General features: G+C 39.9%; 1 protein-coding gene across 6 annotated transcripts in view; it reads right to left on the bottom strand.

Annotated features, from left to right (window-relative positions):
- Positions 1 to 17,249, bottom strand: part of ZNF827 (zinc finger protein 827) — a 99,784-nt gene that overhangs the window by 62,796 nt on the left and 19,739 nt on the right. For 5 of the 6 annotated variants that reach the window (XR_008840280.1, XR_008840279.1, XM_056489033.1 and 2 more), the window contains 2 exons: positions 12,053 to 13,063; positions 8,052 to 8,224 (listed from right to left, as the gene is read on the bottom strand). Coding sequence is in view for 4 of the 6 variants with exons in the window: in XM_056489033.1 (XP_056345008.1) it covers positions 8,052 to 8,224; positions 12,053 to 13,063 (1,184 nt within the window). In the remaining 2 variants the exon portion in view is untranslated. Of the gene's footprint in view, positions 1 to 8,051; positions 8,225 to 12,052; positions 13,064 to 17,249 lie in introns of those variants that run through there. The other variant, XM_056489035.1, reaches the window with a different exon arrangement.

Raw genomic sequence — 17,249 nt, 5'->3', positions numbered from 1 at the left:
TTCCTCTTTTTGTGCTTTTTGCGTTCAGTGAAGACACATTTCACCAATGCTCGATAACTTTTCATTGGTGGCTCTGGAGGTGCTAGACAGATAGCAAGAGAGAATTTCTCTTGGCCAGAATGACACTCCCAACACTGTCTAAGCATGACATTTACAGACAAAGCAATTCTGGAATCATGTAATTGCACCTGACAACAACATCAAAAAAAAAAAAAAAAAAAAAAAAGTAAGCTAGTGCTAACCTACCATATTTTAAGCAACCTTGCAGATGAACAGCAGCACAATAAATCCTAAATATTAGCAGGTTACCACAAAAATGCCAACCAGATTGATTGTCTACACTACTGGAAGCAGGATGGTCTGCGAGCACAGCAGTGTGTGAGCACTCTCCACAGAGAACACAGAGATGTACTCAGGGCAGCAAGCACCCTCACCATGGCAACTTTATCTCTTACACCCACAGATCCTGTGTGCCAGGGCTTCTCTCCAGGATCCCCTTCAATCAGCATTTCTCTGCCTGTGTGTTTAACCACGTCTTCCAGAGGCACTTATCACAACCATCAATGCGATGCCTTCAGAAGGCTGTCACTGCTGCAGGCAGGTGACAGAGCCTGGGTGGGAGCCCACCTCCTCTCCCCAGGAGTATGGCATGCCACCTCTGCACTATCTTTTGAGAATGGATGAAAATAGGAGCCACTGGTTCATTTGAATTTTCTTCTCCTGTCCAAAGACATTCACTTCATCACCAATGGATAGCTCATAAAATGAAGAATGTTTCTAACTTGCAGCCAAAGAGTTCAAACTCAAATATTTTGAGTACTGAAAGGAAAAATTTTAGACCTAGAAAAAGAAAAAATAAAAAACCCCATTAAGCCAAAGATGTAGCCCCCCAATGTCTAAAGTCCATTCCCTCCAAAAGATTTTAGCTTTTATTTTCAAAAATAAGTAACAATAATTTCAAAATTTGAACACTAAAACTAAGCTAAAATCCCTCTAAAGAAAAAACTATCCCTTATTTTCTCATTCAATAGCACCTAAAAGAGCCAAGAATTGCCATTCTTTGCCATTTGGGGGGAAAAGTCAAGGCAGCAACTACTTACTGCAGAATAAAAAACAAGAAACCCCGTAGAGCTACACAGAAAGCCACAGGGGAGATTTAGGCCATGCAATATTACAGTCCAAAAAGCTGCTTCCTCCATGAGGCAGAGAAGGGCTCTTACACTGTGCTAATGCTACCCAAACCATCAGACGGTCTTCTTTAGACTCAAACAGGCTCTTCCTGCACAGGCAGGAGGAGACAAGAGTGCAGCTGGCAGGTTTTTCCCCAAAGTGCCAGTCTGAGCCCAGCTGCTGCCAGACCTGGATCTCTCTGAATTACACTGCAACAAACCACAGTGCACAACCTGCTCATGCACAATGCTTCTTTCAAAATCCCATAAAACTACTGTTTGACTTATGCCAGAACTACTTAAGGGCTTCTGGCTTCAGAGTTTATTTCCTTTAACCAGGCATGTTCTCCTTGACTGGGCAAAAGACTAGTATCATCTTTATTCTAACCCTACAGCCTGCCCAGTCTCAAATCATGTTTTGTGGTTCTGCAGTTTTTTCAGCATGTGCTTGCTTGTAATGCAGTAGTTTTTAACAGAATTCCAGCGTCCTTACAAACTTTAGGCCTTGTCTGAGGACTTGGGTACAAGTTACACATCGGTCAGAATTTTAATGTTTTGTTTCTCTCAGTTTCTCTTGCTGCCTCCTCATTTTCACATTACAAGAAAGAAAAAAAAAAAAGAGGCCATTCAGTTCATCTTCTCGATCAGGCATTATTCTGATCATACCTCTCTCACTCTCCTGGCAGTCTCATTCTTTTCAGCTTCTTTCTTCAAAGAGAGTCCTTTCTTGCCATCCCACTAATAATTTTCACTGCCAGCTTTTAAAATCCCTTCTATTTCTCATGTCTTTTCTCATGCAGTGACCAGAAGTGGCAGCATACCATATGCTAATAGTAACATTGTTACATTTTCAGTGTTATTTCTGTTTTATTCTCCAGACACTCAAATACCTAATGTTCTTTTTAACCACTGCTGTGCATGCCAAGAAAAGGTTTTCATTGAACTGTCTATAACAATATCCAGATATTTTTTCTGAGCAGTTACAGTTCATTATATCCAACAGCCAGGTGCATTATTAGACTCTGGTTTCCAAGGTACAGTACCTTCTATTTGTCAACAATAACTTCATTTGCCTCCTTGTTTATCAGCCAGCCAGCCTCCTTTTGTTCCCTTTCAAGCACTGCCTTTTTTAATCTCGATTCATGCACATAAGGTTGTACCATCTATAATTCTCTTACCCACAGTCATCACTCAGTGTAGATCACATTTGCTAAAATATGCACAATTCCACTTTTAGTAATGGAACACCACTCTGTTAGCCTTTTGTCATGCTTAAAATTGCTAATTCCTTCCTACCCTTTGTTTTACTGTCTCTTGGTGAATTTCTAATTTGCCATAGTACATCACATTGCTTAATTTATTTGGCAGCTTCTCTGTGAGAAGCTTTGCCAAGGGCTTTTTTTATAGACCAAATAAATTTCAACTGATTTAAAAGTCCGTGATTTTCCTGACATGGCTCAAAACATCTTGGTTGAGGAATACATTATTTTCTTTTACAGAAACCACATGTCCCTATCCTATCACATCATTTGTATCAATGTGCTGGTTTTTCTGTTACTTTTTTTTTTTTTTTTTTTTTTTTTTTTTTTTTTTGAGGACACTGTAACATTCCTGGTATCATAAGCCACTTCTTAAGTCATCTTTTCATACCTAAAAGCAACATCCCTGCTGATTTACCAGCCATACAGATGTGCCACAGGTACAAATACATGTGATCCCACCCAACAGGGTAAAACAGGAGCAGGGGTGAGGAAAAGGGTGACACAGGCACATCTTTTAATTTCATGGTACTGCTGAGGTAGATCTTTGCCCTTCCCCTTCCCTAAAGCTGGGTAATGCTTCACACACACTCTCCTTTCTGGTTATGAGACACAGGCATTCACATTTCTTTTGTGGGATTATTTTAAACTGAATACACTTTCTATTTTAACATCTATAATGTGTCCTCTGCTTTTTTATTTCATGCTCTTTTCCAAAAAGTTCCCTAATTTTTAAAATACTGCATTTTCAAAAACTGAGTGCTGTGCTGTTAGTTTTGATCTGATCCTTCTCCTCAAGACATGTTATTTATACAGCATTTTCTTTTTTAAAGTATTTCCTTGCTTTGCTTGAAAACAAGGGGGAAAAAAGGCTTCTCTACAGTGCTGGACTGGATTAGGTGTTAAAAAATGATTTTTTGAGAAGATTTAAGGTCCTGTCTTATCCTTGTGTAATACGCAAAAAGCAAGATTAAAAGGGAGATACATGAAGTCATTTGTGGTACCTGTCAGAGTCTGGGCACAGATTTTATGTGTTGAAAATCTGTGCAAGTTTTCATTAGCTCCTCTCAGCTGATGGAGAGGTCATGGAATCACAGGTGCCTCCCAGGGCTCATAAAGTTTAACTTAAAAATATAAAAAGACCCTCCCATAGACCATACTCAACCTCCCTCTCCCAAGAAGGTGAAGATGCTTTGAAAAAGAACCAGTCCTATACCAAATGAATTAGGAAAGCTTATTCAGTTGTCTGACACTAGCTGAGGAAGAAAGAGGGAAAAGCGATTCACCAAGGGGCACTGAGCACCTGGCCTCATTCCTCAGGACTTTTCCTGATTCCCACTATCATATAATTAACAGGCTCCCTAACTGCAAGTCTGATTATAGCCCTCTTTGTATTAGACAAGAACATTAATCTCACTGAGATGTATCCTTTTCATAAGCAGGAAAATCCTGTGGTTGAGCATCACATCACTGCACTGAACCCTCCTGTTAAGCTTTGTCTTCCCTTCCCTCATTTTCTATCAAACCCCATGTCTCAGCACATGTTCACAATGCCAAACTTCTTTTCCACTGCTACAAGAGAGAGCTCACCCATTTCTGCCTTGTGCCTATATAGCAGCACAAGGAACATTTATAGATATTGTTTTTGGCCATATGCTCCTCTTCCTCACTCCCCCTTCCAAGTGCTCAGCTAATATCCTGTTGCTTTCTTGGAACATATCTGTATGATCTCACAGCCTATCTGTCCACCAATTGCTGAGGAAGATATGTGCATGATCCAAAGGTACCAACTGGCCAAAGTCTGACTGATGCTTGAGGTATTGCTCTGAGGAAAATGTAATCCCTACCAGGAAAAACAGAAAAGCCTGATTACATCTTGCTGAATTATACCACAACCTTGCATTGCTTTCTGCAGAAGAAATACATAGGATACTCTCTCAAGAAGAAAACATATTCCAACTGAACATATATTTTGATAAACAGAGAGAAGGACTCAAGCATAGTACTCACTGCCTGCTTGGAGAAGACACCTCCCCCAGTTACCCATTCATTTTGTCCAGTACCCATTCATCTTCAGTTGAGTACTTTGAGCATCCCTGGAAACCATGCTATGATACCAGAAACAGCTGCTGAGACATTCCCCCCATATTCCTGGGAATAAGAGCCCAAACTTGTGGCTATGCATGCATTACAGTTCATCTCCAAAAAAAAAAAAAAAAAACCTAATAAAATTCTGTACTGTGTCTATTTTAGGATTTTTCTAAGGTGCCTATCACTGTGGAATCTAAACACGACACAACAATTATAGTTAACACTCTGTGCCTTAAAAGGCAAGCTACTCAGCCCCCCTGTTTGTTGTGTGTCTGTGTGGAAACTTTCCTTCTGTTTCCCTTCTTGTGCCTTTCACTTCCTCGCCTCCAGTTGTGAGCTGGCCCTGGCAAAGTGCCCTTAGTGGAAGAAAGTTTCATCCATGTGGTGGGTAGCACAGGCAGATCTGAATTTGGGTCAGGGCTGGAATCATTCCAGCTCTCTATTAAGATTTTCTTCATAGCAAGGGCTAGGACACCAAAAATGCTGGCAACGTTGTGTTCTGGGTCAGTCACTTAGACATGTTACAATTAACTGTATCATATATATAATGTGTAATTTTATGGTACTGGTCATTAGCCTAAAGACACAGCAAGGAAGGCCCAGATGGACACACACAGACCACTCAGGGAAATTAAATCTCCAAATAACCAGTTTCAATGGAGAATGCCTTCAAGTACCCAGAAAAAAAAAAAAAAGGAAGGAAAAAAAAAAAAAAAAAAAAAAAAAAAGGCAGTTCAAGCTCATGGCTATGGTTGCCTAGGAGGAATCAAAGGCAAAATAATCAGATTTTGAGGACATATTTTGCCTGTTAACCTTATAAACAGAGAAAAAAAAAAAACAAAACAAAAAAACAAAAACAACAACAAAAAAAAAAAAAAAAAAAAAAAAAAAAACCAAAAAAACCAAACCAAGAGCAGCATAAAGGAAAAAAGCTTGGTTCATTACAGCAACCTGGAATAAAAGTTGGCTTGTAATGACTGACAAACACCAGCCCAGAACCTTAGCTCTGAGTGATCTTTTTGGTTTTGAAAAATGTGTCTTCACATGTAGCCACAGCTGGCACATGGGGAGAAATGGGTGGAGAGGCAGAAGCAGCTCTACCTTTAGCAGCTGCCTGCCAGAAAGGTGATAAGGCCAGGTAGCTCCCAAATGATATTAAGAGAATACAAAAAGCAACACATCCAACAGGCATAACCAGAACACTGCATCCTCAGTAGCTCCCAGCTGTACTGTGCCATTTCTGATGTGTATTCAGTCCATTTTGAATGTTGTTGGCTTATATATGTGCCATTTTTCATAATATCATATACATATAGATTTAAAGGGAACATTGTTTATAATGAGAAAATCAATCTGATATTTTTTTATTCTTAATCTTGTTATCAATTTATACTTCCACCAAAAGGAATTCAAATTATGTGTGACACTTTTGGACACAAGACCAACATGTCCCTTCCTCATTCACCTGCTTCAGTTTTGATGTAAAAGAAAATAATTCTATTAATAGTTTGGTCAGTTGAGAAAACTGTATGAAACTGTTTGAAACTAAGATAAAACATTACGTTTCAAACTGTTGTGATTCTTTACATCTGTCTGTAAGACCAAGAAAACAAATGCAAATGACTTGGTTTTGTAAGAAAATTGCTTTCACCTCAAATAAGGACAGTATTGCCAACAAAGATGCTCAAGTCCATCATGACCTTGATGACTGGGCTGCAGTGATGGAGGAGACTTCAGATCTGGCCTCCACAGCAAGGCTGAAGGCAGCTTGTAAGAGATTACATTCAGTCAAGCAGGCCTGACTCTGACCTCAGGGATTTCTAACTGAGCATTACCCAGTGATAATCAAAATCCTACCAAATAATTACCACTACATGCTACATGATTGTACAAGGAGGTATATTTTAAGCAGATGCAGGCTCATTAATGAAAACATGAATGCTAGAAGGGGAGCAGAAAAGAGCACAAGGGCCTTGAGAACACACAATGAAAAAGTCCCTGATTTTGTCCAACATCCTACCTGTGATCACCTGAAGAAAACATCATACCAAAAAGGAATGGATAGATCATCAACCTTCAAGCAACATTTTTTGCCAGTAAGGCAAAAACATGCAGAGAACAATAGGGATATCCTTTACAAAGCAGAGGACAACAGCTCTTTGCCAGGGAGCAGTAGGCTTCTAGGTGATGCATGCTTCTGTGCAGGTTGTCAACAGCTGAAAACGAACAAAAATCCCCACACTTTCCATGCTATGTTCCCATCCTATCTATTCATCCTCTGCTTAGGTTGGCCATCTGTGCCCTCTAGTCAACATGGAACAGCAAGTCCTAAAAGAGAGAGCCATAAAACACTGAGCTTACTTGATAAGGATTAGCATGATACACTGAGGATGCCTGGGAATAGCGCACTGATCTACAGTAGAAGTGTTAAGGAATGAGCCTTCAGATTATAGGGGCATGACTTAAGACCTAGCAACAACTTAAACCACAGCAAGATCTGATGATGTGACCAGAGGAATCTGAATGATTTACATAGAAGGGAACAGCCTCGTGAGCATAAGCCAGCCACACTCTTGTTCAGTAAGCCCAGATTCTGCAAAAGCATATATGAAACCTGAACAGGCATCTCTGGCCCCCTTACACCAGTCTGATACCCTGTTACACACATTCATCTAAAATAAAATGGTAACTATAATAAAACATTTCACTATCATTATAAAACTCAATTGCATTAACGAGAAATATTTTCACTTCAGCTTATTAATCAAAGGGCTAGGAGGACAGGTACCATTTTAACCTCCTCAAGAACATTCTACAGCTTGCAAGTCTTGGCACTTTGTGTTGTAACTACACAGTACTTCAGCTAAGCCGACAATCAGTTTCTTCACATATTTATATTTTTCTGTATCAACACATCTGTTGCTTCCTTCAGAAGGTTATCTTCAGCTTGAGCCTAAAACTTAGGCTGAGTTAAAAACACACTTTAAACAAAAAAAAAACCAAATTATTACAGTATAATCTGTCATGTATTTTGGTTTGGATGATTCACTGCTGAAATGCCCACAGTTAAAAGCTACAGCAATAAAGTTAAAACTTCAGGCCTGTCTGTAGAAAACAATGGAGACATCCCTGCTAGAGCTGGCCAAATTGGTTTGTCCACTTAGTGAGACACTGCCATGCAGGGTTATTAGCTGGCATCCTGGGAGTAGCACTGATAGGATTGAGTGGTGTCACATCCCAACCAACATCCTTGTTTCTGGTGGTTCCAGGTCTGGAACTGAGTAAGTCACAGACAACTTCTGCTGCACACAATTGACATAACCCAAGGCAGTTTCCACATTGCCTAAAATGGAAAGGCAAGCAATGGAATAAAAGTTCTTTCTTTTTATGGCCTCTATTTAAGTACAGGCATCATTTGTAATACAAATAGGGAAATTTTGTTCTTGCAAATGCAAATGAAATAGCTTTTTTTATACTATTAGTTTTTGACTGATGATTGAGTACTTTGACTGTTAGCAAAGATTCCCCTTACCTTCATGTGTGATTTGAGATTGTCCTTGCGTGCACAGCGGAAAGGACAGAGCGGGCACTGATGGCTCTTCAAACCTGTGTGAATCACCATGTGCCGTTTCCAGTAACTCTTCCTCTTGATCACCAAACCACAGATGGGACACTGGAAAGGTTTTCCCCCTTCTTCTTCTGAGGCTTAGCAGGAAGAAAAAGAGAGGATCCTTTACAGCCACTTGCCAAATACTTTCCCCTTGTAAACACACTCAAGATATCATTTCTCTAGAGTTTCATCTGTAAAGCCACATCAGTTAAACAACAGGTAACAGGAGTTTCCATTCCTCCCCACATATACCTTTTCCCCTGGATCTAGTTATTATCCCTCAGAGAAAGGTCACCATAATTTACAAAGGTTAATGCCCCTAACTTCCTTTCACTAATCAGTAGAGGATGCTACTTTCTCTCACCTGAGCCCTAATGCTCCTTATAATTTAACTGTAGTGAGATGAATGCCTCTCATAATCATCACTTTTCAGCTTCATTTCCTATCAAAGACTGGTTGTACCAGAGTATAGAAAAAAAAAATGCATAACTGTTAAAAAATGATCCATCTCCACATCTGATGGTTAGCCAGCAGGGAAGCAGGATATAAAGCATAGAAGAATCCACAAGTTAACTGAAAAGCATGCTGGTATTGCATGGCAGATACATTTAACACCGGAAGTGAAAGACTTCAGAAGTCCTACTACTGAAATTGTTTAGTTAAGGCTCAAGCATATACTGCTTCAGAATTAGCCAAAGATCTTCATCATAGGTTTCCTTCTGCTCCCCTAATTGCCAGGGCTTTAAATCCACTGCCTTCCTAAATGTCTGCACTCTGCTCTACTGCCCAATTCAACTAAAAAAAGGATTTGGTGGTATTGATCAGGAAAGTATGGTTAGACTTCCAAGTGCAGAACCATCACAAGGTTGAAGAGAGAAATTCCTTGCTGCTGACTTTGCACAACTAAGCCTCTATCCATCCAGCCTCTCACAATTTCCACTCATTATTTTAAAGAAAGGCCTACTATTATTGTGGAACTGGATATCCTTTTCCTCACTGTAAAAGACAAGACTGTTTTCAAATATCCAGAGCTCAGCAATTTGCATCTTGCTATTTAAAAATTCTCTCGGACTATTTAATCTCATTACTATCACTGATAAGAATATAGCAAACATCAAATTCCCTTGATGAGGAACTAAGAGATAAAAACCTCCAGAAAGATCTGCCACATTCCAAAATACAATTCTTGCTATTAAGTGGGAAACAAATCCACTGAAATTCAACTGATTAGGCAGTCATTATGTAAGTGCAGAAAGGGACTCAGTGTCAAAGCATATATTATTTCAAGTTCAGAAATTTTCCCTGTAAAATATTCTAACACATTTAAAATATCAAATTGTTCCCCTCTCTACATCTCCAAAGATTAGGTCAAAACTAGTGTATAACTGTTTATTTTTGTTTTAAAATATTTTACTTTTTTCTTCACAAAAGGCAGGAGAGAGACAACCCACAGAAAAAAAATACACAGGTAGCTTTTTCACCAACCTTTTCTTTCTATCATACCTTTTTTTCAGCCTCTGGTTATCACCAGAAGAGAAATGTGTAACAAGATATTATCTGGTTTTGACCCCCTTAAAAATAAATCGACAATCAAGATGAATCAACAGTTATTTAGCACATTACAAAATATACAAACAAGTGGGATGAATGCATGTGACTTCACCAATAGCAGTGACAATTAGTGTTACTCAGGAATTGTGCAAGTATGCTACAAAACTGAACCTCTATACTGCATGAAGCTCAGAATAAAAAGAAAATCAGGGGTTTCAGCTTTTCTTCATTTATGTTGATGTCTATTTTATATCACAATATTACTCCAGTGAGGACAGAATCAGCCAGTGCTTACCAAAGTAGTTTTGGGAACAAAATGCATGTATCACAGGCATTAAGTTGCACCAAATAAGCATTCAGTGAGTAAAAGAAAGGTCTATCACCCATACTCTTTCAAAACAATCAGAACTTAACAAACACTCCAGGCTTCCTTTTCAACTTCAACCCAAGTGTGCGAGCAGTTTATAAAGCTGGCAATATTAGCAGATTGATAGAAAAGTTAGTCTCCTCTGTACCAATTTACTGTAATGAAAATGCAAGTAAAGATTAGGTTGACCAAACCTGACATGCCATTTCAGAGGCATCTACACTCTGCTAAGCCACAGCTTCAGCTTCTTGCCTGAAATAATTCTAAGCAAATAGCTCACCGTGGTGGACAAAAAAGCAGCAGGCATACACTTGTTATTAACTTAGTCCTCTTTAAATAGCCTCCATCTTTGCTGCTCCTTACTTACAGCTAATTAACCTCACTGAGTATTGATCTCATAACCAAAGCTACATGTTGCTGGTGGGGAAGTGAATCAGATTCGTAACAGCAAAGCAAACTCATCAGTGCATTAGAAGTTCAAAGTATGAGAGCTGGGGGAAAAGATCTCTCAAGCTATACCTACTGGGAAAAGATACTTCTCTCTGGGAACAAGACAAAAAAAAGTCTCAAGGAACAACCAGACACACACAACAAGATAAAGCATTATATAATTATATACATTTTTTTTAAAAAAGCCTTTTAGTGATATAAGGTTCTCTGAGCAAAAGAAATCTGGAATGTGTAACATTTATTTTCATGGCAAATGTACACATTCAGCTTTTAGCGTATGTTATTCCAAGGACTTCATTTAAACTAATGAAAACCTTAGGCCAGAATAGTTTGCCACTTTAATTACCTTGGCAAAACACAGCAGTTAAGCATTTATAGAACATATGTATAACACAGAGCAAAAACTGATACTGGCTGTAACTCATTGCATCCCTCTCCCACCTCTTTCAAGGGAGGAATGAGCATTGCTGCCCATCCAATAGCTTCTAACCAATGAGTGCTGACCAAGAGCTGCACAGGGACAGATCAGGCCTCAGAATAACCCTAAACAAAGAGGTTAGGGCAGAAAAACAGCAAAGCAATTACGCAACATCCATGTCAGGCTTCATATCTGTACACTGGCTTGCTACAACCTGTGCAGCCAGGCTAGTATTCCTGATAAAACGCAGCCTGGTAAAGCTGGAATAAGCTGGAATATACTAAACCACTCAGGGCATCTCGTGAATATACCTGCCACCCTTCCTTTTCCTCTGCAGGAGAACACTGACAACACCTGAAGCCAGGTGTCTGTGACATGAACTTTTTATAGGAAGAAATGAGAGAGATTATTTTTCCTTGTTTTGAAGATGGATCATTTAAATTGCCCTGCATGGCTTGTCAGTTCTTTAAAGCTTTTGTTACTCAGTTTCTTCTTCCCTATAACCCTGATTCCTTAACTGTCAACAGCTGGAACTGATGGAGCAAAGTCAGATGTGTAAAATGGTTCTTGTTGAGCAAATTAGAGAAATGCAGTTTAGTTGGATTTTTTTTTTTTTAACAACAAAGGATTGTAAAAAAATTTAATGAAAAGTGGCAACACAATAATATACTCTGGTAAATTAGGACAGGGTAGTAAGCGATTACACAAAAGTCCATTTGTGACAGAGACAGCAGGAGGGAGAATTCTCCCTTGTCCAATATTTCAAAAGCACTAGTTTTGTACATGCTCACTGATACTGTGAACTCCCTCACAGGGATTCTTTGATCTTCTCCATTAAATATTTTTGTGGACGCATTCTAAACTTGGTAAGAGATGAAAATACTATTGTATGGAATAAAAGGGGAAAAAAAAGGTATACCAAACTGTACACTCAGACCTTTAAAATAGAAAAACATTTGTGACAGCTTGGTCTCAAAGTGGCACTTCAAAAAGCTTTTCTATTGTTCACCTAAAGTACCTATTTCTTATTTTCATAAGATATGGAATCAATCCAAATCCAGACCCACTGAAGAGATGTTATATAAACCTATAGCAAAACAAATACATTCTACTCAGTGGTTCAAATTGTATCCGTACCTGTACTAGTGGGTTTGGATGCTCTTCCTTTTGGGACTGGTAGTAGCAGTAATTCCAAAGACTGTGGTGGAGTTGCTTTCTCTTGTTTCATCTCTGAAAGCTGCAGGGGATCCTCAGGAACCAGTGATTTCTTCTTCTCCGCCAGGAGGGTGCCTGCAGCCCTTGCAGCAACCTCCTTGAGGAGGGCAGCTGAAGAGGTCATGGAAGCCAGGGAAAGGAAAGAGCTGGCTGGAGGTGGGTGCTCCTGCCCAGGAGTCATGCTTCTTTCACTCACTTTCTTAGACAAAGCTGCTAACGTGGAGCTGGCTGACTGAGAGCTAAAAGGTGAGGAAAAGGATTCGAAGCTTATCCTGTCCTCAGTCCTGGAAAAAGATTTGTCCTGCAGAACGGCATTGGCTGCAGCTTTCAGCTTCAGGATAGCTGAATCAGGGGACAAACCACAGGTGGTGCTTGAGTTTGGCAACCACTTACCTTGATTCCATATAAAGTGACTGCCTGCATTGTATTGGTCACTTTGTTCCTGTTTCTCAGCAAGCTTTCTGGCAAGCACACTTAGCTGCTGGGCATGGTGAGCAGGTGGAGAAAAAGAGATATTTGAGCCAAGATTTACGGGGGACTCAACCCTGCCATTGACCGGAACAGCAGCATCCAGCTTGAGGGAGCCAGCCTCCAGGAGCCGCCTTAGGTTACTGCTCAGGGGCTTGTTTGGACCAGGAGGTTCCTCTTCACCCAGAGAGGACACATCTGGAGAAAGGTGCTCCTTGCTCTGCAGTGTGTCTCTCAGTGCCTCATTTTCAATGGATCCCAGCTCCGCTGTGTTGCTGCTCGGCGTTGCACTTCCCAAAGAGGTGTCGGGGGAGGTGGACTGCTCTTGGATTCTGTCCTCAAGAGACAACTTAAAGTTCTCCTGGACTTCTCCATATGATGCTTCTGAAGGAGTTTCTGAAGAATTCCCAAACCAGCGTTCTTCTTCACTGAGCTCACCTTCCACTTCTTCCTGTCGGGTACCATCTGTGTGGAAACCATGAACAACAGCATTATTCCCAAATCTGTGTAAAGCAGTTTCTTAGCATGAAGCATGCCTGACCTCTGCACGACCCTCCTGAACAGCCCCCTAGCACATCCCCCTAAAGTGCAAGGGCTTGGAATCAGCCTGCATTCAGTGACCAGAAAAAAGAGCTTTTCAAAATGAATAAATCTTTCTTAGAAGACAAAGTGATGACCAACCTGTTATCTTTCAGTTTGCATAACTAAAGCAGCTAAAACTGCAACGATACATATAATATATATTCATCTATTGCAAACAATTCTTTATTGGCAGGGGATTTAACAGACCAGAAATTACTGGATACTTGTGTATTTGTATAGCACTACAGGTGTGCCTTCAAAGGCAGATCAGGTGTGTAGCTACTCAAATCTCAGACCAATCCTGCAGTGACCCCTATCTAAAATAAAATAAAATAAATTTGTACTGATAATTCACAATTCCTTCCTGAACAGCTGCAATGACTAATACATGAGTACAGGCTAAAGCTCTCATCTCTCCAACTACTGAGGAAAGGAGTATCAGAAATCACAGTGCTCTTATAAGACTAGTTGTTCTTATTTATTTGTCACTGTGTAATAAAGTTTTAAAGATCATGCTAAACTGAACTGAGTTGAGCTGAAAAGGAAAAAAAAAAAAAAAAAAAAAAAAAGGTGCTGGTTTCACTGCAGTTATGTTTTCTCCTCTCTGGCAACTACAAAACACCTGAGTCTCTCCTGAGACCTGCCAGTGTTTAAAGCACGGTGACCCTGAATTGCTCCTCTTCCTGACAGGTATTTAAAGTCGTATAGATGTGACCAAGACTTTTTTTTTTTTTGGCAGATCTTCCTGCCCAATCACAACATAGTAAAGAAAAAAGCAATGCTAGAAATAGATTAATATTACCTCCCCTTGCCATCTCACATTCCTTGCTTTTAGACACAATTTCCCAAGTTGAACAAGCATCTTTGTAATCACACTACAGCAAGACAAAAGTATTTAATATAACCCTCCACTGACATTCTGGAAATAAGCCTGCAGTATGTGCATTGTGTCTATGATCATGTATTATTCCCAGATTCCCAATTTAATTTCAGCAAATTACAAAACCTGGAGAGAAGGTAATGAATAAAAACTTACATTTCTATTATTACTTTGATCCAAATAATTTAAAGAGGAAAACCTCACACAACTGTATCATGAGTACAGAGATACGAACATACACTCTGAAAGCAAAGTTTTGGGAGTTTTTTATGTTATACAGAATATGAGGCACAGTCTCTCACAGAAAGTTTGTTTTACTCAAAACCCTTTGGAAAAAAGTCACCAATATTTTAGAAGCTGGCAATAAACTCAGTTACCTTAGGTTTGTAATTCAAGCAGAAGAGGGTTAGCATATTCCCTTTCCAAAACAAACAAAATCCTAACAAACATCCAAGCTCTTAACTAGAATTATTTTGGTATTATCCAAGTTAACAACAGGCTCAGCAATTACACGTGCATAAAGGCCAGTACCATGCACATTCAAATAAAGGAGGTAGATGCTAATCAGTTGAACCAGCACTTATGCAGGTTAAAGGAGAACTGAACGTATTCCCTTTTCACCCTGTGAACATTAAAAAAGTAACTTGAGCATGTCTGTACAGCTGGGTGCACTCACATGAGAGATCCATTCACTCATCCCAGACGCAAACAAGTTCTGGACTGGAAACCAAAAAAGCATCTTACTGGCACGTTGAACTGATGCACCAAGTGCAGGGCACATCCTCTGGGACACAGCCTGAAGCTGACACAACTACACAACTCTGGAGCCAGAGCTAGCCTGCTTCCTACCACTTACATCTGTGTTGAAATAACCTCTCCTCTCCCTTGCAAACCCCACTCTCTCTGTCTCTGTACTTCCCATCCACCGATGGGCAGGGAAAATTGCATTTCCCTTCACCCAGAAAGCCACTCAAATATTACAGTCTGAGGCTTGCTTAAGTGTAAATGGATCCAAGAAGAAGCAAACTTTTGTTTTAGAGAAATCTACAGCTTACTACACCCCCAGCTTTTCTGCTCCTTGCCATGTACCTCAATTTCTTTCTTTTTCCAGACATGCACATTCCCCATTGGTCTTGTCTATATGAAAGAGCAGCCACCACTATGTTATTGACAAGGACCAGCAGGACTCTTCATTAGAAGGCTTGCTCCCAAGCCCAGGATTTCCCTCCTCTTTAGGTAACGCACTGAGAGCTCCCTCTCCTGTTGCTAATGTACCTGTGACCACTCAAGGCCTCTCATGCAGTTTCTGTAATAAAGGGCAATTTTCCTCTGCAGCCTCACTATCCCAAAAGCCAGCAGGATACTTTTTTCCCCCATCAGTGCAGTTTCTTTCTGTAGCCAGAAAGCAGACCTCTAACTGCTGACACTGTTCTAATTTTCCTCTTCTCAGTAATTCCCAGTTGCTGCAGCATCAAGCCCACTGTATTTGAAGGCTGTAAGGTTAATGCTGAAAAAGCCAGCATCAGTGTCTTATCATGAGCTCAGTCAAGCTTTCCTTTAAACACCACTGAATTGGTTTAGAAGCAGAACAGTGAAGCCTGGCAATTTCATTTCTAAGCAAAGTTGCCTTTCAAGGCCTTCGGGGCAGAATTTTAATTCACATTGACTTGTGAGCCTGTGAGTTTGAACAAGCTTGAGAACTCTAGGAGAAATCAACCCAATCCAACAACTTCTTTATGATTTCAAATTATATAAAAACTTCCCCCAGAACCCAAGGGGTTCATGGATCACCCAGACCAGGTTTGTCTGAAACAGGAGCCAACCTCCACGTGTCTATCAAGAAATTTCAGCTGTATTTCACATCTGTTAGAGAAATTTGCATGACATGTTTTTCCCTTCTCTCACAACACAGTTATGGAGCTCTTCTCCATGATTCAAGAGTCAAGACCTATCAATACTGCTTTTTCCTGCTTTCCAGAGTGATCCGAAACGAGAACTGCTTCCCAAGCCTTTTGTCACTGGCAGAGACTAGTTGGAAATTACAAACAGCCAGCATGTTTCAGGAGTACCACACTGCACAGCACCCAGGAGCCTCAAAAAAGTATTTTCCACTCCTGTCAGCAATGACAAAAGGCACCAAAGTACTGCTGGGTGACTACTGCCACTGATGTAGCCCATGTATCCATCTCTGGCAAAGCCACAAATGTGTGCAGAAAGCACTGTTTGAAGAAGTGCCAGTTTCCCTCACTCGCCAACTCATCTGCTTGTTTTCAAATACAGAGAAGTTCATTTTCCTCTTCAAGAGATCAGTTTGACAGACAAATCTTATTGATCCCAAAGTGTGTTATTTCACTTTGTGACCATCTGCCCTTTTATTTAGAGTGCTGATTAGAATCTGACCCTGGTGCCAATAGAAATGTAAATATTAACTTGCTCAAACTACTTATATCTGAAAACTGAAAAAGACAAACACGTTTGTTGATTTATACACTGAGCCACTCTGTTCAAATTCTGGAAACTTTAACTGTACCCAGTGCAATGTACACACGTCATTCCTGAAAGTGGCAAGTGTGAGATGATCCACAGCTTCACTTTGTAGGACTTGGAGCAGAGAAATATCAATGTAGTGAGTTAGATCCCCGGAAAGAGTCTCAAAGTTGTGCTACTGAGGAACAGACATGGGCAGTTAAAACACGATGGAAAGAACACCATTTGAAACACTAGAAATTATCTGAGAAGAGGCTACAGCTAAGGAACCCACCCCAGAGACTGGTTTGTCATGCTAAGCAAGACAAAATTCTACTTTAATCATTCACTGTAATGAGTAAATTACAGAACTTCAATACAGAAATCCATATGCTACAGTGATATGAAACATATGGAAATTGTAATGATGGGATTAAAGAATGAAAATTAAAGCAAATGTAAAAGTAGGTAGAAGTCAAATAATTTCAAAGAAATGCACAAAGGAAAATTGCTGATGAGATAAATTAATCAAAATTGCCCTTTTTTCAGCACTTAAATTTCAAGAAAAAACTGGGAACCTACAGAACCAAGATTTAAAGATACAGCAGAGGCAAACCCCATCTTTATTATCTTGATATCAATTACCCTGATTTGTATAAGGATTTCAGATATGATCACTCAAGTTTGTGTCAGTCTAAATAAAGTTGCAATTACATTTGTTGT

Source organism: Oenanthe melanoleuca, chromosome 4 (assembly GCF_029582105.1).
Source record: "Oenanthe melanoleuca isolate GR-GAL-2019-014 chromosome 4, OMel1.0, whole genome shotgun sequence".
In the NCBI taxonomy this organism is placed as follows: Eukaryota; Metazoa; Chordata; class Aves; order Passeriformes; family Muscicapidae; genus Oenanthe; species Oenanthe melanoleuca.
This window is presented reverse-complemented; position numbering and strand designations above follow the sequence as displayed.